Raw genomic sequence first — 27,043 nt, 5'->3', positions numbered from 1 at the left:
GAGTGTATTCTCCCCAGACCTGAGGTAACCTCTGAGGTAATGGACATGTTTTACACACATCTCTCCCTCACTCTCTCTGCTTCAAATTTGATTATTGTGGCCTTCACAATGTTTATTTATTTTAGTCTTCTATCATTTCAAGTCGGAGCCTGACTCCTGCAGTAACTAAGTACACAGAACCTTCAACGACATTCAGCTGGTCGCTGTGGTTTCCTTCTCCACCAGTGCTGATCTACTATCGCTCGGTGCCAAACCCCTTCGCTGGAATTATGAGAGTAACACTAAACATGTCCTCCGGCATCTCAACATCCGTCAGAACCCGCCTCGACCGCGTGGTCTCCCTGGAACGTTCCTTGGAGGTCCAGAGTGGATGCATGCAAGGCTGGGAAGATATCTGAAGAAGTTTCCAGAACCCCTTTCACGTTTCTGTTTAGACTTCCTGTCTCTCACGCAGGAACAGACACAGTAAACGGACGTCCGTTGTCACCTTGCGAACCATCCTCGGCGTGGCACATGGATAGACGTAAACAGACATTACAACGGAATGCTTGAACCTTTTGCCAAGACGGAAGGAGAAACTCAATTTAAGGTTTTCATAATGTTCCCTTGTTCTTATCAGCCTTGTGGTTGTTGGTTAGCGGGATCATGGTTGTTTTCTTTCTTAGATCCGAATCCTAATCTGAAATCTAAATCTCTCATTGACATCAGTAGATGAAAGTCTGAGTTAAGGGCACAGAACTCAAATTGGGATTCTGCCTTCACTGTATGGCTGGTGTGAGTTTATCTCTCTCTGGTTAGAGAGAGAGTGAGAGAGACTGAAAAGAATTGTAAAGAGCTGTGTTTGTCCCTCCACAGGGGGACCGGGGTCTGGAGGGGCCGAGGGGGCCCAGAGGACAGCCCGGTGCTGGAATCAAAGGAGACGAGGTACAGTATAGACTATAAAACTAAATCTGGGTGAATGGCCTTCACACAAACACTCAGTGTACTCCAGGAACACATAAAGAGCCTTGGGTAAGGAGTGGCCAGAATCACTGGCGTCTAGGTCTCATTCAGACAGAGGTTATATATGAGGCCCCTATTGAATCTGTGTGGTGATGAATCACACAGGGGTCAAGGCCTGGACGCTGTGCTGTGAGAAAGTTCATGGGTGAAGTAAAGGCTGATGTAAAGGGTTCATGTCAATTGTCTAAAGTGGCCTCCTCTCCTCATCTCTTTGCCTTCATTGAAACTGTTTTTTAAAGGTCTGGACAGGTGGACTTTCACCTAGTCTGAGTTTTCAGATAAAGGGGAGGAGACAAGGAGAGGAAGCTACTTAACACTATTGAGATGCAGCCTCATTCTACGTGAACAACGTGTGTACTGTCAGAAATAGAATCACAATGCAATAGCAACACATGAATAAGCAGCAGTGTTGCTCACCGTAGGGCCAGGATAACCATAGCCTTTGGGCCCAAATGGACCAGACGGACCAGGACCTCCACGATCACCCTAAAAGTTTGTGATAAAATAAAAGTACATCAAGATTCAAGTAAATAAATATCAGTACATCAATGAATTACGCTGATTATAAATCCGATGAATTATTCCCTATTATTCTAGTAGTGTGACATAGTGTAGCCTGTCTCCCCTAACGGTCCAGATGGACCAGAATCACGGATTATGGGATATGAATTGATGACTTTATAAACTGGGTGGTTCGAGCCCTCAATGCTGATTGGCTGACAGCCGTGATATATCAGACCGTATACCACGGGTATCACAAAACAGTTATTTTTGCTGCTCTAATTACGTTGGTAAACAGATTATAATAGCAATAAGGCACCTCGGGGGTTTGTGATGTATGGCCAATATACCACGGCTAAGGACTGTGTCCAGGCACTCTGCGTTGCGTTGTGCGTAAGAACAGCCCTTAGCCGTGGTATGTTGGCCATATACAACACCCCCTTGGGCCTTATTGCTTAATTATACCATTATGAATGAAGCAAACACCGATAGAATTCCAGTAGCTGATGATCATTCTCACAGATTTAAACGTTAATTGGCCTTAAAATGGTGTTTGTTCTTGGCCCGATTAGTCTTGGCAAGTTAAGCCTTGTGGTGAAATTCATCATTGGGATATTGGCAGTGCTTTCATCATATATTGAGGGCAATCCTTCAGCAAGAATGCAGTTAGCTAACATTCTGTGTTTACGCCATGTAACTTTATAGTGTCAACAGAGTTGTTATAAAGTGAGTCAAGCTGGCATTTATAGATTATAGATGAGGCATACATGTATTACTGGGTCATTGGCTCTGGAGTTGGTTTACTTTATTGCCTATCAAAATAGTAAATTGTGTGAACATTCTCAATATTTAAAGCAAGGTGACTAGCAGGAGGATTTTTAGCACAGTATTTGTGTTATGTTGACTACTTTCCCTTCATTTAATAACAGTTAATGAAAGGGTGAATATCCAAACCAATATATATGTATGTACAGTGGGGAGAACAAGTATTTGACACACTGCCGATTTTGCAGGTTTTCCTACTTACAAAGCATGTAGAGGTCTGTAATTTTTATCATAGGTACACTTCAACTGTGAGAGACTGAATCTAAAACAAAAATCCAGAAAATAACATTGTATGATTTTTAAGTAATTAATTTGCATTTTATTGCATGACATAAGTATTTCATCACCTACCAACCAGTAAGAATTCCGGCTCTCACAGACCTGTTAGTTTTTCTTTAAGAAGCCCTCCTGTTCTCCACTCATTACCTGTATTAACTGCACCTGTTTGAACTCGTTACCTGTATAAAAGACACCTGTCAACACACTCAATGAAACAGACTCCAACCTCTCCACAATGGCCAAGACCAGAGAGCCGTGTAAGGACATCAGGGATAAAATTGTAGACCTGCACAAGGCTGGGATGGGCTACAGGACAATAGGCAAGCTGCTTGGTGAGAAGGCAACAACTGTTGGCGCAATTATTAGAAAATGGAAGAAGTTCAAGATGACGGTCAATCACCCTCGGTCTGGGGCTCCATGCAAGATCTCACCTCGTGGGGCATCAATGATCATGAGGAAGGTGAGGGATCAGCCCAGAACTACACGGCAGGACCTGGTCAATGACCTGAAGAGAGCTGGGACCACAGTCTCAAAGAAAACCATTAGTAACACACTGCAGGATTAAAATCCTGCAGTGCACGCAAGGTCCCCCTGCTCAAGCCAGCGCATGTCCAGGCCCGTCTGAAGTTTGCCAATGACCATCTGGATGATCCAGAGGAGGAAGGTCATGTGGTCTGATGAGACAAAAATAGAGCTTTTTGGTCTAAACTCCACTCGCCGTGTTTGGAGGAAGAAGAAGGATGAGTACAACCCCAAGAACACCATCCCAACCGTGAAGCATGGAGGTGGAAACATCATTCTTTGGGGATGCTTTTCTGCAAAGGGGACAGGACGACTGTACCGTATTGAGGGGAGGATGGATGGGGCCATGTATCACGAGATCTTGGCCAACAACCTCCTTCCCTCAGTAAGAAAATTAAAGACGGGTCGTGGCTGGGTCTTCCAGCATGACAACAACCCGAAACACACAGCCAGGGCAACTAAGGAGTGGCTCCGTAAGAAGCATCTCAAGGTCCTGGAGTGGCCTAGCCAGTCTCCAGACCTGAACCCAATAGAAAATCTTTGGAGGGAGCTGAAAGTCCGTATTGCCCAGCGACAGCCCCGAAACCTGAAGGATCTGGAGAAGGTCTGTGTGGAGGAGTGGGCCAAAATTCCTGCTGCAGTGTGTGCAAACCTGGTCAAGAACTACAGGAAACGTATGATCTCTGTTATTGCAAACAAAGGTTTCTGTACCAAATATTAAGTTCATCTTTTCTGATGTATCAAATACTTATGTCATGCAATAAAATGCAAATTAATTACTTAAAAATCATAAAATGAGATTTTCTGGATTTTTGTTTTAGATTCCGTCTCTCACAGTTGAAGTATACCTATGATAGGAATTACAGACCTCTACATGCTTTGTAAGTAGGAAAACCTGCAAAATCGGCAGTGTATCAAATACTTGTTCTCCCCACTGTATATGTAGTTTTTGTATATTTATTTCATTCCCTTTTCCTGTAACGCATCCACAAGCTTGTGTTGGTGTAATTATAGCTATGATGCCAACAACGTTTCTCTTTGTGACCCTCAGGGTGGCTTTGGCACTCCAGGTTTTCCAGGGCCTGTCGGCCTGCCAGGGCTGGGCATTCAGGGGGAGAAGGTACGTAGGCCCACCTATTCATTATTACAGGTTTCACCAAGTATCACCCATACATAGTTTATGGATTACAGTCCTAATGTGACTACTTTGTGCTTCCTGTCCTACCAGGGTATAGAGGGGCCTCGGGGGCCACCAGGGGGCAGGGGCCCACAAGGAGATGGCTATCCAGGGCCCAAGGTTTGTGTTTAAATGCTTCTTCCTTGACTTTACTTTTGGATCAATTGTGGTTATGGTATGTTTAGGCTATCGCTAATGCTAATGACTGTGTATGGGTGCTCCTCTCATCCACAGGGTGACCAGGGCTTACCAGGGGAGCTAGGTTCAACAGGAGAGAGAGGGGCTGGCGAACCTGGGGCAAAGGTGAGTCCTCCTCCAATGGAAATGCAATGTGTAGTTTGTCCTCGTTGTGGTGTCACATTTGGATATGTAGTCGATGTGAGACAGACAACCAACGATCTCTCTTCAGGGTGAGCCAGGAGCGTCAGGATTGGCTGGTTTTCCTGGCCTCCCAGGAGAGGATGGGGCCCCGGGACAGAAGGTATTTCATCTTCCGCCATCTCTCCGGCACCATAGGTTGATACTGTACCTCTTTGAATGTGACCATTGGATTCATATGCTTTGTTTGTGTTTGTCTATATAGGGTGAACAAGGTGTTGGTGGTCTGAGGGGGCCAGAGGGAGCTGCGGGGATTGGCACTCAGGGTGAGAAGGTAAGAAGATTCCCAGGTTTTCTCCTCACATTGCTGCTTCAAGATTTTCATCTTCATTAATCTGGACAGCTGTGGTATTTTGAGGTTGGTTTACTGTGCTGTTTCTTTGACGAATGATGTCTCTCCACATAGGGAGACCAGGGCCAGAGGGGCATTCGGGGCTTGAGTGGACCTCCTGGAATCGCCGGGCCCTCTGGAGCAAAGGTGAGGACGTTGTCCTCAATTATCATCAGTCAACAGTCTGTGCTGTAGTGTAATGTGGTCACACTGCAATCTTTGACTTCTGACCTCTTCCAGGGGGAGCCTGGGACACCAGGTCGACTGGGTATGCCAGGACATCCAGGGCGGGGCATCATAGGACCTAAGGTAACAGCCCTCTGTCCCAAAATGCCTATAATTCACCATGTAGATGAGGTGTATGCCATATAACCATGTTATAACTGTCTCTTAACCATATAACTCTATCTCAGGGCGATCTTGGCCCACCTGGTCCATCTGGACCGTTAGGGGAGACAGGCTACGGGCTGCCTGGTCCTAAGGTGAGACACACTATGTCACACTACTAGAATAATAGGGAATAATTCATCGGATTTATAATCAGCGTAATTCATTGATGTACTGATATTTATTTACTTGAATCTTGATGTACTTTTATTTTATCACAAACTTTTAGGGTGATCGTGGAGGTCCTGGTCCGTCTGGTCCATTTGGGCCCAAAGGCTATGGTTATCCTGGCCCTACGGTGAGCAACACTGCTGCTTATTCATGTGTTGCTATTGCATGAGTTGTACCAGTGTTGATCCCAGTGTTTACCTGTGGTTTGTAGGGAACTCCTGGTCTACCGGGGCTTCCTGGTGAACCAGGCCTGGAGGGGCTGGGCATCCCTGGACCAAAGGTAAAGATATGGTTCCGTGTGAGGGTGTCGGATCTGGGTTATTTTGGATAGTGACAACAGCTCTGGGTGAACAGAAGACCTCAATTAGCAGAGGACATCATGATATCCGTGTGTTTTCTCCCATTTAGGGCGATATTGGCTTCAGGGGCTTGCCAGGTTTAGCAGGCCCCCCCGGCGAGGGGCTACAAGGTCTACCGGTATGTATTGTAGTCTGACATGAAGAAGCTAATCTGCTAAACAGTTGGCAAAGAATCAATCCCAGATCTGATGCGAAACCGATTTAGCCTTGTTCAGCGCCATCATAAACCCACTGACTCATGGTGATCGATACTAGTATTACCTCATGCTGGCAGACTCCACATTTCAGATCCACCTTGTACGTGTGAACACGTATCCCCAGGGACCTTGTATTCAAAGGCTGCGATAATCAGCGTTTCATTCTTACAGGACATATATCATTTTCACACACTTCCAAGAACATGTGAATATATCCCAACATAAGGGTCTAATGAGAACCATTGGGGCCAGGGTGCCTATAACCAACACAATACCCAGAGCCGGCGGTCTAGCTTATAATATAACATCCAGGTTTCTCTCCAGGCTTTTCATCTTCTGTAGTCCCAGAAGCCCTAGGGAGCGGGCAGACCTGGGGGTTGAGGTAGCCCTGTCCGTCACATCAGTAGGTCTGGTCTCATACACTAAGCTTGCTTATATGTGTCAGACTATGAACAGTAAAGCCAGAGACACTCAAGCTGTGAAATTGCCTGCTCGTGAAACCGCTTCCCTGTGACATCAGGTCACTTTTTAAGTCTAGGTTTGTTAAGTGAAAAATGACGGGTTTGTCCCTTGGCTTAGCTTATTTTGCGTGACTAGCTAGGTTTGACACGGGTAGTGCAGTGTGGTTGGGCTGTGTTGTGTTGTGCTGACACTTTTTAATTGCTATTGTACATATGGTTATAACTTCTGCTCATTTCTAGGGTGGCATTGGACGACTGGGCACACCAGGGCCAACAGGGCCCCCTGGGCAGGGTATTCAGGGCCCAAAGGTAGGTCTAGTAATTCGAACTAAGCAAGCAAATAAACATTTTCTTGTTTCTTTAAAATGTTGAGTTGAGCATGACAAATCTTCTCTGTATTTTGTGGACCCTTTCAGGGCGAGGCAGGGTCTCAGGGCGTGACGGGCCCTCGGGGGCCACCAGGGGAAGGATTCCCAGGGGCCAAGGTGATGACAGACACAGTGGTTTGAAGCATATGGCAGTGTATTTGAACTTTTGTGACCATTGATCTTGTGTTATCTGGCTCTATGACAGGGTGACCGTGGCTCTGGAGGGGAGAGGGGCCTGAAGGGGGTCAAAGGTGATTTGGGTGACCGTGGAGTTCCTGGCCAATCAGTGAGTCATGTCATGGGTCGCTTTTATAATCAGGGCGATTCATTTGATAACAGGGATACATGCTGTAATAAACAATTAACTGCAATCAGAATAGAAACTGATCAGACCAATGTTTTACTGCTTCCTTTTAGGGCACACCAGGATTCAAAGGCGACATGGGCATCTCAGTAAGTTCTCAGTCTTTAGCCGTCTTTTGAGTTCACATTAGTCTTTTTTTATTCCATTTAGTCACCATGTCAATCCGGATTTTGACCCACAGAGAGAAGTGATCATTACATTGATCAAGGAGATTTGTGGTAAATAAAACATTTATTTGTTGTGCTTGTGTAGTATAATTTAACATTGATTGCAACATACAGTAGGCCTTTGTTGAGAGTGCATTAGAAAACTTCCTTTCTACGTCCAATCGTATACCTCTGCGTTGTTTCCAGGTTGCGGAATCAAATGCAAGGAGCGGCCCATGGAGCTGGTGTTCGTCATTGACAGCTCGGAGAGCGTTGGGCCGGAGAACTTTGAGATCATCAAGGACTTTGTGGCAGCCCTGGTGGACCGCGTGACGGTGGGCCGCAACGCCACCCGCATCGGCTTGGTCCTCTACAGCCTGGAGGTCAAGCTAGAGTTCAACCTGGCGCGCTACATGACCAAGCAGGACGTCAAACAGGCCATACGAAATATCCCTTATATAGGTGAGGGCACCCACACGGGCACCGCCATCCGCAAGGCCACCCAGGATGCCTTCTACAGCTCTCGCAAGGGGGTCAGTAAAGTGGCTATAGTTATTACGGACGGACAGACGGATAAGCGGGAGCCGGTGAAGCTGGATATTGCGGTGCGGGAGGCGCACGCAGCCAACATCGAGATGTACGCATTGGGGATCGTGAATACGTCTGACCCCACGCAGTCCGAGTTCCTGAGGGAGCTCAACCTGATTGCGTCAGACCCTGATAGTGAACACATGTACCTCATTGATGACTTCAACACGCTGCCAGGTAAGGCAAAACGCCAAGGTTGGTGTTACATTCAGTTGGTTTTGGTTTATCGTGTTGGTGTAGTCATCAGTGATTCCTCTCGAAACCTAAACAAAAAAGACCATGATTTTTGGGATTATCACTCAATATAATCCATAGAATAGTCCTTTGCAGGAAGGATTGTTGACATATATTTGACATTTCTATCTAAAAGCATAAATTAGAAATATTTATAACATTTTGGCCTTACCCAGGCCTCCTTTAAGGCACCATAGTGTTTCATCTGTAGGTGGTGTCATATGACGCTTTAGGTCATTACACTGTTAGCTGAATGTTGAATGGCCCTGGTATATTTGTCCTCTAGAGTTGTTCCTGGTCAGCTGACACAGTGAAGAAAAACTCCTGCCCCTACGTTAGCAGTTGGTCTACTGTTATTATACGGTGTAGTCTGTAAATTTACCTAATGTACCAAGTTAACTGCATCAAGTTGCCGCGAAGTCTCCAAGGCTAATACCGGTACAATGCGATTCATCACTTGTTCCGTCATCACAACTCCTGTTACTCTGTCGCTCTCTCTCAGCTCTGGAGTCCAAGCTTGTCAGCAAGTTCTGTGAAGACGAGAATGGTGGTCCGATATACAACCGTGTCACCAATGGATACAGGAACGGGAAGAACAGGAACTATGGCAACGGGAACTATGGCATTGGCTATGGGACCACCAACCAGGGGGACTTCAACAACAGGAGGCGAACAGTCACCACTACCAGCACTCAAAGTCAGGGTGGCAGGGTAGACCTAACCCAGCCTATCAACCCTGGCACTGCCACAGTACAGGTCTTTACAGCACATTAACAAACATTTAGCAGAGGCACTAGCCAGAAAACAACCTACTGTCAATGTATAGTTGACCTGACTTGCATGCTCCATTGAACTAATGAAAACACTGTCTCCTCTTAGTCTACTGTACATTATCTCACTATAGTAACACTGTCTCCTCTTAGCCTACTGTACATTATCTCACTATAGTAACACTGGGCTTGTTACTCTGTTTCAGGCTTTAAAACTGTGTATTTGTGTTTTGTTACTAATTGACAAGAGGGTAAGGACTTTGTTGGTCCTCATATTCTTCCTTGTGTGTTTTCTATTCCTCCGGCTCCAGATGGAGCAGCGTAAGGGAGGCCAGGATGGAGGTATTTACACCTCAGATTGGGAGACTGGTCACGGGGACGTTCCCACGTTGAACCGCAACACGTCCTCCTCCTCCAGGGAATCCTCATCTTCAAATATAAGATGGTCCTCTTCATCATCATCATCATCAGGAACGTCATCAGGAATGTCATCTTCATCCTCAGGGTCCTCAGGCTCTGTCCAGTTAGTGCCTGCACCACGACCCAAACTTCCCAAAGGTATGTTGTACCCACTGCCAACAACAGCTGAGAGTTGTGCTATATCTATGTAGTCATGGCAGTCTACCCTGTGATTCATATGAGCCGTTCAGATTACTACAAAGCCTGTCGAAATCAATTACTGAATGATTCCAACTGAAATGTACCCTAATTTTGTTGATGCTTTAGCTATATCTGCCAATGAACAGAATCAGTATACTAGTGTGCCATGGCCCCTACATCCTTATATATGTCTATTTATTTGGGCCTTCACTAACAATCTTTAGTGGGCCTTCACTAACAATCTTCTTTCTGTGTTCTGCCCGGTCAGAGTTTGTGCCTCTGGACCCTCGCTGTGCACTGGTCCTAGACCAGGGCCCATGTCGGGATTACAAAATGCGCTGGTACTACGACAAGCAGGCCAACGCATGCGCCCAGTTCTGGTACGGAGCCTGTGAGGGGAACCAGAACCGCTTCGACACAGAGGAGGAGTGCAAGAGGACATGTGTGCAAGAACGAGCCGGTATTGTATAGCTCATCTTTCAATGATCTTTGGTTTCAGTTGAATATTCATCAAGTATGGGTTTTGTGTGAATGTTGTCATGTGGTTTCTTCACAACAGGCTGAGAAGACATCTGTCGTTGTCTCGCTCAATTCAGTCTTTAAACTGATGTTCCATGGCACCGTGTACTTCACAATGGAAGAAGGTCAAGTCATGACACTAAGTTGTACCTATTGAATAAATGCTCCTTTGACACTCCCTAGTTCCTCTCTCCTACCCTTGACCAAAAACTCTACGCACTTATTATAAATATTCCTAAACTAATTCCAGTAACTGATTTGAACTTTAATTTTACCGCCAATCTCTGTATAATGTTTCCTTAAAGGTCCAATGCAGCCGTTTTTATCTCAATATCAAATCATTTCTGGGTAACAATTAAGTACCTTACTGTGGTTTGGAACTCTCTTTTGTATTGGTCTATTAACTAATTTACCGCCTGGTGATGTCACCATGGAAAGCCAAAACTCCAACCCACCAAAACAGTCTGAAATTTCACAGTCACTTTTCAACCTTATAGTGTGGAAACGTATATATAAAACACGTTTTTGACTGCACTGGGCCTTTAACTTAACATGACCATTTTCATTCAAAATGAATGGATAGCTCATCATATAACATCCTTTTTAACACACAATTCAGTCAATCTCACTAAGGAATGTAGTCAAGAAATAGTAGAAAATACCACTTGCTGTATTAGACACTGATTCTCTGATTTAATTAATACATACATGCTTCCAGTGCCAAATCAGAATGGTCTATAGATTTTTTTTCGATAGCATCAGTATGTATTGTATATATCTCACGTCATAACTCTTTTATGCTGATCACTGATTTTATATTGCTAACGTAATTGTAATATCTGCTTTGTTCAAACTGAGGAATAACAACATTGGTGCCACAACGTGTTCCTGCAATAATGCTATTCATCTAGCTTGTGACCCAGTATTAACACGTTTACAGAAACAATGAGCAACTAATATTATATCCAAGAAGTACCAACCCTGTATCAACTCAGAATGCTGTCAACAAACCATGCTAGGAAATGACAGCGGTGCTCTACCATTCATGTATAGGGACAGTTTTGTGCATTTGAATGTGTTTTTTAACCAAGATTTTTTTAAATAAAAATGTGGTTGTTTTATGTTTGTCTGAATTTGCGATGTTTATCATACAAGTACATTGCCGTACAGTTTTCTACATTACAATTGCTGCCATTTATTTCACACTGGTTCACATGGAATATACTATAGTTGTATGGTGTCCTCTACTGGTGAAAAGTTGCCTTGCCTGATACACACCAGAAACGAGGGTTCATCAAGGGTTCTTTGGGAAAGATGATGGTTCTATGTGTAACCATAATGACTCAAACACTGAGCTCTTCAATGGTTCTTTACAGTTCACAAAAGGGTTCTTTGCTCTTTTTAGTGATAATTAAAATGTAGGCGCGCCGGCTCATTAGAATATTTCGGTGCGCAGTTTGCTCACAGCTCTTTTTGAGTGAGTGTCATTCCAGTTTATGTAATCTTTTGTGTTATGCTATTAAATATTGTCTATGGCCAGTGCAGTGTCTTGTGAAAGACTCACGAATGGCCTTGTGTCAATTGAGAACGGTTGACTGAATCCGTCAGTGGTTCTCAATTCTCTCATCAGGGACCCCCAGCTGTTCCAGTGGTAGCTCACTTGATAACGCCTATAGAACTTTAACAATATAATATGTGCACATGTTGCAAATTCAATCAAGTTTGACAGAGATCACACTTACATTGTCAGAGGAAATGGTCATAGTTAAAACGACAATCTATTTGATTGAGAGACCGTAATGAGATGTCAACCATTTGTGGAACTTGTCCTAGTAATATGGACAGTGTCTGTCTACAAATGTATCATGCTCCGAGAAAATGACTTTTCATAGAGAGTAAATAAACGTCTGTGAATTTAACTAAACCACTTCATATTTTCATCAATACTAACAAGATGAATGTACTTTGAAAGTATTCTCTAAATCTCACTTTCTATGAACTTAGGAACCTCCTCCTGTAGCCACAGCAATCCATAGGTATCCATTTCTAATATTGGCGAGGTGACACTGGTCTGTGCACTACACTATATTTATATTACGTGTGAGACACTCCACTCCTGTCCAAATGGTCTATCTTTAGTGTCCTCAACTACAGTGTCCACACTGCCACCCAACTCCAAACACTTTGACTTAGAATCAAGCTAAGTTTACCTGCTATATATTTTATCTGTAGTCACCTGAATTTTACAGAGAATAAAGCCTACTCTGATTGTCCTGAATTACACTGTACTAAGTGGCTATTTTCAGGGCTTGAAGTTGAAGGCCTCGCCCCCTGTCAGCAGTCCTATGACCCACAGAACAATGAAGGGAAAATGAGGAGTGTTGATAGGTGGAGAGGCCAGCTGCTGCTGCTCAACCATCCTCAGTAGAATTCAAGCCTTGTCAGTCTTAGGGCTAAATTCAAACAAAATAGGGACATATTATCCAAAGATCCACTTTAAATAGTTTAATTGAGAGGCATTACAGTAGCTTGTGTGGCTGTTTGGAAATGAATGAATGGGAATGAACGAATGAAAGAACATGAAACATCCTTTGAAATTATTTAAAGCTACTGAGATACAGGGTGGAGCCACTGGTCAAAACAACCAATATTAGGTTAATAACCATTAGCTTTGACCGCATTATCCCTCTTTAGCCACTACTAAACCAATGACAGTGTTGAGGCTGAATCATGGTAGTGGACTATAGCCCGGAACACCCCAGTTGCTTCTTTCAGTCTGTGACAGCTGTATGAGTCTGTCTCCGCATTCAGATTTGGCAGAGCTGAGATTCCTACCGACTGAGGCAGGCAGGCAGGCGGCTATATTTAGAGGGGATAGGATTAAATTGCAGTAGGCAGTGGGGGATTCAGGCTGGGAACCTTTTCTCTGCTCAGCCTTTTCTAGCCTGGACTGGGTGCCAAGAGGACCTGTGGCCACCATTTCTTTCCCTCTGCAAGCCACCGATTTCTCCCACACCATGGACCCCAAAGCCATGAAGGAGGAGCTGCGCCTCTTCCAGAGCACCTTGCTCCAGGATGGCCTCAAGGAGCTGCTGAACGAGAACAAGTTTGTGGACTGCACTCTGAAAGTGGGTGATCGGAGCTTCCCCTGCCATAAACTCATCATGGCTGCCTGCAGCCCATACTTCAGAGAGATCTTCTTCTCCAAGGATGGCAAGGAGGTGGAGGCCACCAAGGAGGTGGTCCTGGACGATGTCAATCCAGCCATCTTGGACATGATCATCACGTATCTGTACTCGGCCGAGATCGACCTCACCGACGAAAATGTGCAGGACATATTTGCCGTAGCCAATCGTTTCCAGATTCCTTCAGTCTTCACCGTGTGTGTTAACTATCTTCAGAAGAAGCTATCCGTGACCAACTGTTTGGCAATCTTCAGGATGGGTCTGGTCCTCAACGTGCCCAGGTTGGCGGTGTCTGCCCGTGACTACATCGCAGACCGCTTTGATATCCTCTCTAAAGACGAGGAGCTCCTCCAGCTGGCCGCTCATGAACTGTTCGCTGTCATTGGTGGCGACTCGCTCAATGTGGAGAAGGAGGAGATGGTGTTCGAAGCCCTCATGAAATGGGTCCGCAACGACAAAAACAAACGTGTCCAGGTACTGGGTGACGCCTTCGAGTGCATCCGCTTCCGCCTCATGCCTGAGAAATACTTCCACGACAAAGTGGAGACAGACGAGATCATCAAGGCCGACCCGGAACTTCTGAAGAAGGTCCAGATTATCAAAGACGCGTTCCAGGGGAAACTCCCAGAGAAGAAAGACAAGGTAGCTGGGGATAAGGGGGCGGATGGCGAGGGTGGCGAGGCAGAGGACGTTTTCCCAGGTTTCCTGAACGATAACCGTCGCCACGGCATGTACGTCCGCGACCTGATCCTGATGATTAACGACACGGCAGCGGTGGCGTACGACGTCAACGAGAACGAGTGTTTCCTGGCGGCCATGTCGGAACAGATCCCCCGGAACCACGTCAGCCTGGCATCACAGAAGAACCAGCTCTACCTCATCGGAGGACTGTTTGTGGACGAGGAGGACAAGGACGCTCCCCTACAGTGCTACTTTTATCAGGTAACCAATTATTGTTCATTTAGAGTTTTGGTCACTTCTTTTGATGGTTTCAAATCTTCTATTGGTAATATTTGCCTTTCAGAATCTACGTTAGCTCACTAAGTTACATCGACAAAGTCTTTGTTTGATGTTAGAATAAACTGTTTTTATTCATAACACTTATTCATAATAGATGAGTGCAGTCATTCAATCAGTCATTCATTCATTCATTCATTCAACCCTGTGTATTTCAGTTGGACACTCTCGCAGCTGACTGGGTAGCTCTGCCCCCCCTGCCTTCCCCTAGAGCTCTTTTCAACATGGGAGAGTGTGAGAACCTGCTGTTTGCTATTGCTGGAAAAGACCTCCAGAGCAACGAGTGTTTAGACTCTGTGATGTGCTATGATGTCCAGTGAGTGGATTAGATTCAATATGACTAGTTCACTCAGTACAGTAGAAAGATATAGGACTTCTCAGCGCTTCTCTCTACCATTTCAAGTGTGAGTTTTGACCCTCCTGTTCTGTGATGGCTTTCCCCAGGAAGATGAAGTGGAGTGAGACCAAAAAGCTTCCCCTGAAGATCCACGGCCATTCTGTGGTCTCCCATAAGGGCCTGGTGTACTGCATTGGAGGAAAGACTGATGACAAGTGTGTGTGTGTGTGTGTGTGTGTGTGTGTGTGTGTGTGTGTGTGTGTGTGTGTGTGTGTGTGTGTGTGTGTGGTCTTGTTCTTCTATCCTTGTCGGGACCTGAATTCCCCCAAAGTCCACACAAGGATAGTAAAACAAGGAAAATTCATGGGAAATGGGAAATGTCAACGGTTATTTTAAGCTTAGGGGTTATGTTTAGGGTTTGCGTTACAATTAGTGTTAGGTTTAGGGGTTTAGGGTAGGGTTAGAGAAAATAGGATTTTGAATGAATATCAATTTTAGGTCGCCACGATGATAGAAAATCAAGTGTGTATGTGTGTGTGTGTACATGTCTGTTTGCTAAAGATATGGTGTTGCAGCTGTTTGTAGTCTATCATTCTAAGACCTAAGCATGTCAGACCATAGAGCTAGTGTAGGAGTCATTATTTTCATTATGGAACTACACATGGTTAAGTAAACAGTTATTCAAACGTGACCGTAGTGAAAATAATCTATTCTATGGGTCACATGTGAGCAGTGGAGGCTGCTGAGGGGAGGATGGCTCATAACAATGGCTGGAATGGAGTCAATGGAATGACATCAAACACATGGAAACCATGTCTTTGATGTGTTTGATACAATTCTATTGACTCCATTCCAGCCATTACTATGAGTCGTCCTCCCCTCAACAGCCTCCACTGCATGTGAGCACGTATTGTAATACATTTTGTCTGATTTATTGAATCCAAACCGTAACTGTAAATCCATCACAGTCTTTCTATACTGTTGCCAGAAGGACAATTCCTGAGATCTGACAACCCTGTCTATCATTCTCCTGCGCAGCAAAGCCCTGAACAAGATGTTTGTATACAACCACAAGCAGTCAGAGTGGAGGGAGCTGGCTGCCATGAAGACAGCCAGAGCCATGTTCGGAGCTGTCGTTTACAACGGAAAGATTGTGGTGGCCGGGGGAGTCAACGAGGAAGGCCTCACTGCTGCATCTGAAGTCTATGACTTTGGAACAAACAAGTATGTAGAATTTTCTTTGGTGATAAAACAGTTTAAGAACTTGTTACACATTTTAATATCATTCACCATAACAATACCATTTGCTGTTTCTGGAGGGTAAACGTTATTAGTCATCTTGAGTCAGGATGGCCTTAATTATAAAGAGTCCCCCTGATGCTATCCCTAATGACCTTCTTTCACAGATGGGAGACGTTCACAGACTTTCCCCAGGAGAGGAGCTCAGTGAACCTGCTGAGCAGTGAGGGGGCCCTGTACGCCGTGGGGGGCTTCACCATCATCCAGAATGACAACAAGGAGGTGGTCCCCGCAGAGGTCACTGATGTTTGGCAGTAAGACCCCTCTTTTAATGTTATTATGTCATCAACCAGGATTTTAACCAAGGTCTTCTTCATAAATACACAGGACTGTGTTTGCCCATTATGCTAAAGCCTAGGCAGTAACTCAGTGAGCTAACACAAGTTCACCTTGTTCAGCCCTGTTTATGTGGGTTTGTTATTTTAGATGACTTACATTTCCATTCCTGTGGACAAAAAAGTAGAACATATTCATCTTAGTTCAATTATAATAATTTGTTATATAAATGTATGATAAGAAATAAAGGTAAAGCTGAATGAAAAAGGAATGAGGGCCCTACTTGGTCAGTGGTTGTCACGACTTCTGCCGAAGTTGGTTCCTCTCCTTGTTCGGGCGGCGTTCGTTTTCCATTTGTTTTGTCTTGTATTCCCACACACCTGGTTTCAATTCCATCATTACATGTTGTGTATTTAACCCTCTGTTCCCCCCATGTCCTTGTCCGGAATTGTTTATTGTAAGTGCATGTGCACGTTTATTCTGGTGTGCGACGGGTTTTATACCCATTTATTGTTTGTTCTGATTCCGGTGGTTTTTATTATTAAACTGCTCCGTTGTAAACCCAGAGTTTGCTCTCCTGCGCCTGACTTCTCTGCCGCCAGTACGCACCCCTTACAGAATTCCGGACCACTATATGGAGTCAGCAGGAGCAGGTACCCCGGGTATATGGGTGGAGGAGTGCGTCCGGGAACACGCGGCGATGCTCCACCATCTTGGCACCGCCATGGACCGCGTTGTCCAGACAATGTACAGAGACAGGGAGTTCTACCAGCGCCTCTACCAGCACAACCGGGGTCTCCACTACTCGCTCTCCCTTCTCCTGGTCCCAGTGGGATTCGTCTCTCTCTTCCTACGTCTCTCTCTTCCTTTCTTCTCTACGATGGGACGGCTGCAAACTGCCAGGGGTTCCTCTTGCAGCTAGACTTATACCTGGCAACCGTCCACCCGGCTCCTTTGGGCCGTGAGAGGGTATCCGTCTCGTTTCGTGCCTCAATGGGAAAGCCCTGGAGTGGGCCAATGCCGTGTGGAGAGAGGGAGATGCGGCGTTGGACCAGTTTGAGGAGTTCACCCGCCGCTTCCGGGCAGTCTTCGACCACCCGCCCGAGGGTAGAGCGGCGGGGGACGAGGAGCGCCCAGGAATTCGCCCTGGAGTTTCGAACCCTGGCTGCCGGCGCGGGATGGAACGACAGGGCCCTGATCGACCATTATCGCTGCAGTCTGCTCAAGGACGTCCGTCGGGAGTTGGCCTGCAGAGACACGTCTGCTGTACGTGACCGGTTGATCTATTGAGCCCACACGTCAACCTCCTCTGGTCATCCTGGGATCGGTCGGACAGTGCGCTGTTTGAGCGGGAGGTACTGGTGGCCTACCTTGGCTAAAGACGTGAGGGTTTACGTTTCCTCCTGCTTGGTGTGCGCCCAGTGTAAGGCTCCTAGGCACCTACCCAGAGGGAGGCTACACCCGCTTACCCGTTCCACAATGGCCTTGGTCGCACCTGTCGGTGGATTCTCTTACCGATCTCTCCCCTCACAGGGTAACACCGCGATCCTGGTCGTTGTGGATCGGTTCTCTAAGTCCTGTCGTCTCCTCCCTCTGCCCGGTCTCCATACGGCCCTACAGACTGCGGAGGCCTTGTTTACGCACGTCTCCCGGCACTACAGGGTGCCTGAGGATATAGTGTCTGACCGAGGTCCCCAGTTCACATCTAGGGTCTGGAAGGCGTTCATGGAATGTCTGGGGTCTCGATCAGCCTTCAGGGTTTCACCCCGAGAGTAATGGGCAGGTGGAGAGAGTAACCAGGATGTGGGCAGGTTTCTGCGGTCTTATTGCCAGGACCGGCCGGAGGAGTGGGCGGCATTCGTGCCCTGGGCCGAGATGGCACAGAACTCGCTCCGCCATTCCTCCATTAACCTCTCTCCCTTCCAGTGCATACTGGGGGACCAGCCGGTTCTGGCGCCTTGGCATCAGAGTCAGACCGAGGGTCCTGCGGTGGACGACTGTTTCAGGCACGTGGAGGAGACATGGGAGACTGCCCGTGTTCACCTTCAGCAGGCTGTGCTGCGCCAAAAAAAGAACGCAGACCGTCACCGCAGTGAGACCCCTGGTGGACCGGGTCTGGCTCTCGACCTGAAACCTGCCCCTCCGGCTGCCCTGCCGGAAGCTGGGTCCGCGGTTTGTGGGGCCATTTAAAGTCCTGAGGAGAGTGAACGAGGTTTGTTATAGGTTACAGCTTCCCCTCGATTACTGTATTAACCCCTCATTCGTTGTGTCTCTCCTCAGGCCGGTGGTGGCTGGCCTGCTCCAGGAGTCTGAGGTGCGGGAGGTTCCTCCGCCCCCTCTGGACATCGAAGGGGCCCCGGCGTACTCCGTTCGCTCCATACTGGATTTGAGGCGTCAGGCGAGGGGCCTTCAGTATCTTGTGGAGTGGGAGGGGTACGGTCCGGAGGAGAGGTGCTGGGTTCCGGTCGAGGACGTGTTGGACCCTTCAATACTGCAGGAGTTCCACCGTCTTCGTCCGGATCACCCTGTGCCCCGCCCTCCGGGTCGTCCCCGAGGCCGGTGTCGGCACGCTGCTGGAGCCGCGCGTCAAGGGGGGGGTACTGTCACGACTTCCGCCGAAGTTGGTTCCTCTCCTTGTTCAGGCGGCGTTCGGCGGTCGGCGTTGCCGGTCTTCTTGCCTTCATCGATCCACTTTTCATTTTCCATTTGTTTTGTCTTGTCTTCTCACACACTTGGTTTCAATTCCATCATTACATGTTGTGTATTTAACCCTCTGTTCCCCCCCATGGCCTTGTCCGGAATTGTTAATTGTAAGTGCATGTGCACGTTTATTCTGGTGTGCGATGGGTTTTATACCCATTTATTGTTTGTTCTGATTCCGGTTGTTTTTATTATTAATCCACCTATCGTGTCAGATTTTGAAAATATGCTTTACAGCAAAAGCAATCCAAGCGTTTGTGAGTTTATCAATCACTAGACAAACAGTAAGAACAGCTAGCCGCAAATTAGCTTGGTCACGAAAGTCAGAAAAGCAATAAAATTAATCGCTTACCTTTGATGATCTTCGGATGTTTGCATTCACGAGACTCCCAGTTACACAATAAATGTTATTTTTGTTCGATAAATATTAGTTTTATAACCAAAAACCGCCATTTGGTTTGCGTGTTATGTTCAGAAAACCACAGGCTCGTTCCGGTCCCGAAGTGCAGACGAAAATTCCAAAAAGTCTCCGTAATTTTCGTAGAAACATGTCAAACGTTTTTTATAATCAATCCTCAGGTTGTTTTTAATGTGTGAAAGTTAAATATTTCTCAAAAATATTTTTTGAATTTCGCGCTCTGCCTTTTCAGTGGAATGTGGGAGGAGTTCCGCTAGCGGAACCCCGGGGCTAGACAGGTTTTAACATACATAATCGATAATATTTCAACCGGACGGTAAACTATTCAATACTACAGAGAAAGAAAATGTCGAGCTACAACTCTCGGGCGCTTGAACTAATCAAAGGACACCTGACGCGTTTTGCTAAATCTCGCTCAATTTTTAAAATAAAAGCTTGAAACTATGTCTAAAGCCTGGTCACAGCCTGAGGAAGCCATTGGAAAAGGAATCTGGTTGATACCCCTTTAAATGGAGGAGGGGCAGGCAACGGAACAGGGATTTTTCCAAATAAAAGGCACTTCCGGGTTGGATTCCCTCAGGTTTTCGCCTGCAAAATCAGTTCTGTTATATTAACAGACAATATTTTGACAGTTTTGGAAACTTTAGAGTGTTTTTTATCCTAATCTGTCAATTATATGCATATTCTAGCATCTGGGCATGAGAAATAGTCAGTTTACCTTGGGAACGTTATTTTTCCAAACATAAAAATAGTGCCCCCCAGCTGAAAGAGGTTACTGCTCCGTTGTACGCACCCATTACAGTGGTACTGTACAAACAATCAACTACGTCTTTGTTTGTTCCTCATCACTGTATCTTTGTTTTCCCTGTGTTAGGTACGAGGAGGACAAGAAGGAATGGAGCGGGATGCTGAGGGAGATGCGTTACGCCGCTGGCTCCTCCTGCGTGTCCCTGCGCCTCAATGCTGCCAAAATGCCCAAACTCTAGACCCTCGCTGCCCCGTCATGATTCCCCATGATGCCCTCTGTCTGCCCTGGATTACCACTGTCTTCTCTTGGTAGTCTTTCCATTTCAGTAATAGAGGGGGTGTCACCGTCACATGACAACTCAAATGTGGACTCTTATTGGTTGATTGTGTTGAGAGTTTCTTTTTGTCACTTTATGGTCAGAAAGTGATATTCTGTACAATAATAACAACATCTACTTTGCGTCAGTGAAGACTGCATCAGTATATTAGTTTCCCTCACTATCGAGTAACCCACAACGTGTATTTAGCTAGCTTTTTTTGTAAAATAAACATTTGTTCAAAAACTCCTGTTATGGTTGATTTTAATTTGGAGTAAGTTTAGTTTAGTTTAAACATCTGTCTGTCCATAGCACACATGTTTTTCTAGAACTAGATTCAGGTCGAGATATGGTAAATAAGGAAATTAAATATAGGTGTGAGCCGGTTGGTATAGTAAAAACAAACAGGGTAAACACCAACTCATTGGCCGGTCTAAACAACTGTCCTGCATTATGCATACACTATGTACACCACAGTATGTGTCATACCAACACTGTAGGTACCAGTAGATTTCCACAGTAGGTTTGGCATACATTAGGTTAATCTCCGTAACCAAAAATTATGGAAAAAGTACCCTATTGTCTTACCTTAATAGAAAATGAAGCAAGTAAAAGTGAAAGTCACCCAGTAAAATACTACTTTAGAAAAAGTCTAAAAGTATTTGTTTTTAAAAATACTTAAGTATCAAAAGTGTATATAATTTCAAATTCCTTATATTAAGCAAACCAGAAGGCACAATCCTCTTTCTTTGTTATTTACGGATAGCCAGTGGCACTCTCCAACACTCAGAAATAATTGACAAACAAAGCATTTCTGTTTCGTGAGTCCGCCAGATCAGAGGCAGAGAGATGATAGGGGCGTTCTCTTGATAAGTGTGTGAATTGAACTTGCACTGTAACATTACTAAATACTTATAACCACCACAGCTTTTGATCGTTTTCACCGGCATCCATTTCTAGTTCACTAATGTCTGTCATCAACATGTATCAAGCATATCAACCTGCAGGCTAATGCCAAACGCAGGACATGTGACATCATAGTACAGTAACACTAAGCCACTAAACCACTAGCACTGAGGGGGAATAACGCCGCTCAATGTACTCCACGCTATTCCTCCCTTTATTTAACTGCTGCACAGGAATGATGTATTGTACCCATAGTGAAGAGGAAGTAGTATTGTACTTCTCGTATATTTTTTATAGTTTCATGTCAAATACAGCTGAAATAGGATCTGAATTCTTTGTGAATACGGGTTCTATGCAGAAGTCAATGAGGTAACGCCCAACAAAGGCACAGTGCGTGACATGCTTGTGTTTTCCTGTAGTGGGGGCCACACAGTGCTGTACGAGGTTAAAGTAGCTGAAAGGAGGGACTAGATGTGGCTGATGTATAAGAGAGAAGAGGAGGAAAGTCTCAGACAGGATATCGATGACTGAGGGAACAGCACTGCACTCCATATCCCTAACTGTACTCTAGCCTTGTAGAAAGAGGAGGAAGGGAAGCGCTACTAAGGTACACTATAGTATATTGGTAAATAGAAGGTGCTCTTTGGTAAAAGGTGTAAATAGGTCATCAAAAAGAAAGGAGGACCAAGGCACTCTTCATATAATTAATTAAAATGCCTTTATTAGTATGGCATGTTCAATAGAAACAAAGTTGTTTAAAAACCGACGCGTTTCGGCTGCATGGCCTTCGTCAGGGAGTATAGAAAAAGGAGTACACAATGTCCTCTTTTGAAAGGCTTTTCCAATTAGCCCTAATTAGAAGAGGGAGTGGTTACCAAATTGGACACACCTAGTAAGCAATAACATACACATGAAAAGGTGAAATACTGTAGCTATGTTATCATGAGCATACAACTCCAAGCTAGAAGTATCAGAACACCCAGAGAGGCAGTTCTAACCTTAAATATGACTGGGAGAAGTCTTGAAAACCCCCCAGGCAGACCAGTCATTAGTGGTAATGAAAGTCTGACAGAATCCATCTCTAAGTACATTGATTACTTTATTAAGCCTTTTCTGATGTCACTTCCAGCCTATCTTCAAGATACCACAGATGTGTTGAACAAAATTAAGGAATTGAAGAATATACATTTACATTTACATTTAAGTCATTTAGCAGACGCTCTTATCCAGAGCGACTTACAAATTGGTGCATTCACCTTATGATATCCAGTGGAACAACCACTTTACAATAGTGGATCTAACTCTTTTAAGGGGGGGGGGGGTTAGAAGGATTACTTTATCCTATCCTAGGTATTCCTTAAAGAGGTGGGGTTTCAGGTGTCTCCGGAAGGTGGTGATTGACTCCGCTGACCTGGCGTCGTGAGAGAGTTTGTTCCACCATTGGGGTGCCAGAGCAGCGAACAGTTTTGACTGGGCTGAGCGGGAACTGTACTTCCTCAGAGGTAGGGAGGCGAGCAGGCCAGAGGTGGATGAACGCAGTGCCCTTGTTTGGGTGTAGGGCCTGATCAGAGCCTGAAGGTACGGAGGTGCCGTTCCCCTCACAGCTCCGTAGGCAAGCACCATGGTCTTGTAGCGGATGCGAGCTTCAACTGGAAGCCAGTGGAGAGAGCGGAGGAGCGGGGTGACGTGAGAGAACTTGGGAAAGTTGAACACCAGACGGGCTGCGGCGTTCTGGATGAGTTGTAGGGGTTTAATGGCACAGGCAGGGAGCCCAGCCAACAGCGAGTTGCAGTAATCCAGACGGGAGATGACAAGTGCCTGGATTAGGACCTGCGCCGCTTCCTGCGTGAGGCAGGGTCGTACTCTATATCCAATTTTGAATTATTAAAGTGGCTAGAGATATGAGTCAGTATGTTGGCAGCAGCCACTCAATGTTAGTGATGGCTGTTTAACACTCTGATGACCTTGAGATAGAAGCTGTTTTTCAGTCTCTCGGTCCCTGCTTTGATGCACCTGTACTGACCTCGCCTTCTGGATGATAGCGGTGTGAACAGGCAGTGGCTCAGGTGGTTGTTGTCCTTGATTATCTTTTTGGCCTTCCTGTGACATCGGGTGGTGTAGGTGTCCTGGAGGGCAGGTAGTTTACCCCCGGTGATGCGTTGTGCCGACCTCACTACCCTCTGTAGAGCCTTACGGTTGTGGGCGGAGCAGCTGCCGTACCAGGCGGTGATACAGCCCGACAGGATGCTCTCGATTGTGCATCTGTAAAAGTTTGTGAGTGTTTTCGGTGACAAGCCAAATTTCTTCAGCCTCCTGAGGTTGAAGAGGCGCTGTTGCGCCTTCTTCACCACGCTGTCTGTGTGGGTGGACCATTTCAGTTTGTCCGTGATGTGTATGCCGAGGAACTTAAAACTTTCCACCTTCTCCACTACTGTCCCGTCGATGTAGATAGGGGGGTGCTCCCTCTGCTGTTTCCTGAAGTCCACGATCATCTCCTTTTGTTTTGTTGACGTTGAGTGTGAGGTTATTTTCCTGACACCACACTCCGATGGCCCTCATCTCCTCCCTGTAGGCCGTCTCGTCGTTGTTGGTAATCAAGCCTGCCACTGTAGTGCCGTCTGCAAACTAAACAAAATATAGGTACAGCTTCCTTTTTAGTCACCATGGATGTGGAGTCTCTATACACCACCATTGAGCATCAACAAGGTTTGGCAGCTATGCACCATTTCTTGAGTACCCGGCCTGAAACTGAGATGCCTCCTACAGAATTCATTGTATCACTGACTGAATGGACTCTTAATCATAACATCTTTATCTTCCAGGACCGTATTTTTAAACAGGTCAAAGGATGTGCCATGGGAGCTTGCTACAGCCCTTCCTACGCTGGTTTGTACTTGGGTAAATGGGAAAATGATTTCATTTTGGATCCTTCTAATAACCATTTCTTTGACCGGATTATATGGTGGGGACGCTATATTGATGATGTTTGCCTGTTTTGGTCCGGCTCAGAAGATGAACTTATTTCCTTCCACCAATACCTTAACAGCATTAACCCTAACATCAAACTAACTATGGAATACAGCAAGGATAACATTCATTTTTTGGACCTCGACATTAGTAAAAATGACAAAGGTTGTTTGCACACATCAATCTTTAGGAAGCCTACAGATGGGAATACCATTCTGAGAGCAGACAGCTTTCACCCCAAAAGGCTAAAAGAGAATATTCCATATGGCCAATTCCAAAGAGTCCGCATAATTTGCGATCAGGAAACAGACTACAGTGTCAAATCTGCTGTTTTGGATCGGGGCTACAGCGTTCAGGTCCTGAAAGATGCAGGTATAAGGGCTGGATTACTTGACAGAGGGAACTTGTTACGAAGAGGAGTGCCTCGTGATACATCAGAGAGAGTGTATTTTGTTACAAAATACAGCACTGAAGCAGAGAACATTAAAAGAATCATTAAAAACAATTGGGGAATCATCCAAAGTGATACGCTACTACGCCAAGTCTTTCCTGAACCACCAGTCATAAGCTTTAAGAGATGTCCTACCCTAAATGACAAATTAGTCCACAGTTATCTTCCGGGTGACTCTCAAAAAACTTGGCTTGACCACAAACCCAAGGGCTCTTTTAAATGTAACCAGTGCAACCATTGCAGTAATATTGCACAGAAAAAGTATTTTGTTGACACAGCTTCTAAAATGGAACATTACCTAAAGCATTTTATTAACTGCAAAACCACTCATGTCATTTATAGATTAGAATGTCCACAGTGCAAGGTGTTCTACATTGGACGGACAAAGAGACGCCTTCAAGATCGCTTGGCGGAACACAAGTACGCCATACGGGTAGGCAATGAAGACTACCCCATGGCTAGGCACTACAAGTCCTTACACCATGGCAATCCTGCCTCCCTACAAGCTATGGGTATTGATCATGTTCCAGCCTCTATTAGAAAAGGGGACCGTCTCAAACAGTTAAACCAAAGGGAAAGTTTTTGGATTTACAAACTACAGGCCACTAAGTACCCTGGTTTAAATGAAGATATGGATTTCTCACCCTTCCTGTAGGGTTGTGATGGGTCCATTTTGCTGTCATCTAGTGGACATTTTGCTCTATTGCCCTCAGCTATGTTTGGACTGTTGTTCATGTTTTGCTGTGTTCTAGTATACTGTGGAATATATTGCTTTCTTGTTCTGGACACTTCTCCCAGTCATATTTAAGGTTAGAACTGCCTCTGGGTGTTCTGATGCTTCTAGCTTGGAGTTGTATGCTCATGATAACATAGCTACAGTATTTCACCTTTTCATGTGTATGTTATTGCTTACTAGGTGTGTCCAATTTGGTAACCACTCCCTCTTCTAATTAGGGCTAATTGGAAAAGCCTTTCAAAAGAGGACATTGTGTACTCCTTTTTCTATACTCCCTGACGAAGGCCATGCAGCCGAAACGCGTCGGTTTTTAAACAACTTTGTTTCTATTGAACATGCCATACTAATAAAGGCATTTTATGAATTAATTATATGAAGAGTGCCTTGGTCCTCCTTTCTTTTTGATGTACTCTAGCCTTGTTTATACCTGGTGCTAACATGCGTCTTTTGTCCTGATCTTATCCATATTCTGAATGTGCCCACATTGTAGCCGTTGCATCTACACACGGTATTAAAATGTGTCTCCTATCCTTCCACTGTGTCTGCATTGTGACCAGATTCCCTAGTGCCTCCCAGTATGCAGAGTATTTGACAATTTTTTTCAAAATAATATGTATTTATTTATTTTAAGACATGGTGTTACCGTCAATGATTTTAGAGGCCGGTATAGTGATGATTTAAATTAATTGACCATCCAGATTGGTTTATACTTGAATGATAATATCCAAATACTCTGGGTCCCTGACTACCTCCGGAGGTGGTCAGGAAGATCTGATCACAGACAGATCACAATGCGTATTTTAATCGTCCACACCTGTCTAAAAATGTGGGCCCAATCCGAATGTGGACAAGACCAGGACAAAGGACGCATGTTAGAACCAGGTATAAACGGGGTTATGACTCAATGTGTATAGTACAAAGAAATTCTAAGGATGATTTTTTTTATTCTAGTCTAGCGTTGATCATACTTACTAGGTGGCTGCACATGTTACAGTATTTTCTGAAAGGAAGAATACATGAAGTGCAGAGTAAAAAAGTAAGGAACAAGATGAGAAGGAATAATCAGACCTGAGGTGTAAACTTTGCACTGGCATGGTGCGGATTTTTTGTTTGTGTAAGCTGCCAAACAAACCTGAGACTGTCTCACACCTTTTGTGATAATGAGAGGAGAGGGAACTAAATGTTTTAATTTTAATTAGTATTGGTAGAATAAGTTTCGAAGTTGAAATTGTTAGAGGTTGGTGTTGAAAAGGTGAGGGTAAGTGACTGTTTTAGAAATAGTTGTTGTAATAGTAATAGTGGTAGTAGTAGAAGTAGTAGTAGTAGCAGTGGTAGTAGTAGTTGTAGCAGTATTAGTAGTAGTAATAGTGGTAGCAGTACTACTGGTAGTAGTAGCAGATGTAATAGTAGTAGCAGAAGCAGTAATAGTAGTAGAAGTAGTAGAAGTAGTATAAGTAGTAGTAACAGTGTAGCGGTATTAATTAGAGAAAGGTATAGAAGATTTTGTT

The 27,043-nt window shown here is 45.1% G+C and overlaps 2 protein-coding genes across 3 annotated transcripts in view; both read left to right on the top strand.

The window, feature by feature from the left end:
- Positions 1-11,300, top strand: part of LOC139566262 (collagen alpha-1(XXVIII) chain-like) — a 28,405-nt gene extending 17,105 nt beyond the window's left edge. The window contains exons 15-36 of the mRNA XM_071387319.1: positions 856-924; positions 4,181-4,249; positions 4,358-4,426; positions 4,541-4,609; positions 4,716-4,787; positions 4,890-4,958; positions 5,091-5,162; positions 5,256-5,324; positions 5,429-5,497; positions 5,632-5,700; positions 5,785-5,853; positions 5,982-6,050; positions 6,831-6,899; positions 7,007-7,075; positions 7,164-7,244; positions 7,376-7,411; positions 7,504-7,540; positions 7,676-8,233; positions 8,793-9,046; positions 9,372-9,618; positions 9,929-10,120; positions 10,220-11,300. Coding sequence (XP_071243420.1) covers positions 856-924; positions 4,181-4,249; positions 4,358-4,426; positions 4,541-4,609; positions 4,716-4,787; positions 4,890-4,958; positions 5,091-5,162; positions 5,256-5,324; positions 5,429-5,497; positions 5,632-5,700; positions 5,785-5,853; positions 5,982-6,050; positions 6,831-6,899; positions 7,007-7,075; positions 7,164-7,244; positions 7,376-7,411; positions 7,504-7,540; positions 7,676-8,233; positions 8,793-9,046; positions 9,372-9,618; positions 9,929-10,120; positions 10,220-10,224 — 2,382 coding nt within the window. The 3' untranslated portion in view covers positions 10,225-11,300. The remainder of the gene's footprint in view (positions 1-855; positions 925-4,180; positions 4,250-4,357; positions 4,427-4,540; positions 4,610-4,715; positions 4,788-4,889; positions 4,959-5,090; positions 5,163-5,255; positions 5,325-5,428; positions 5,498-5,631; positions 5,701-5,784; positions 5,854-5,981; positions 6,051-6,830; positions 6,900-7,006; positions 7,076-7,163; positions 7,245-7,375; positions 7,412-7,503; positions 7,541-7,675; positions 8,234-8,792; positions 9,047-9,371; positions 9,619-9,928; positions 10,121-10,219) is intronic.
- Positions 11,301-13,034: 1,734 nt separating this feature from the next.
- Positions 13,035-20,721, top strand: LOC139566263 (kelch-like protein 41b). 2 transcript variants are annotated; one of them, XM_071387320.1, is made up of 7 exons: positions 13,035-14,306; positions 14,540-14,697; positions 14,826-14,933; positions 15,757-15,942; positions 16,125-16,271; positions 16,860-16,946; positions 20,286-20,721. In XM_071387320.1, exons 1-7 carry the CDS (start codon positions 13,197-13,199, stop codon positions 20,395-20,397), a joined length of 1,908 nt encoding a protein of 635 aa, XP_071243421.1. In that variant the 5' UTR covers positions 13,035-13,196; the 3' UTR covers positions 20,398-20,721. The 2 variants fall into 2 exon arrangements, with proteins under 2 accessions (XP_071243421.1, XP_071243422.1); XM_071387321.1 differs by lacking the exon at positions 16,860-16,946 and having other exon boundaries at positions 13,045-14,306.
- The last annotated feature ends 6,322 nt before the right edge of the window (positions 20,722-27,043 follow it).

This window comes from Salvelinus alpinus, chromosome 38, assembly GCF_045679555.1.
Source record: "Salvelinus alpinus chromosome 38, SLU_Salpinus.1, whole genome shotgun sequence".
Taxonomy (NCBI): domain Eukaryota; kingdom Metazoa; phylum Chordata; class Actinopteri; order Salmoniformes; family Salmonidae; genus Salvelinus; species Salvelinus alpinus.
This window is presented reverse-complemented; position numbering and strand designations above follow the sequence as displayed.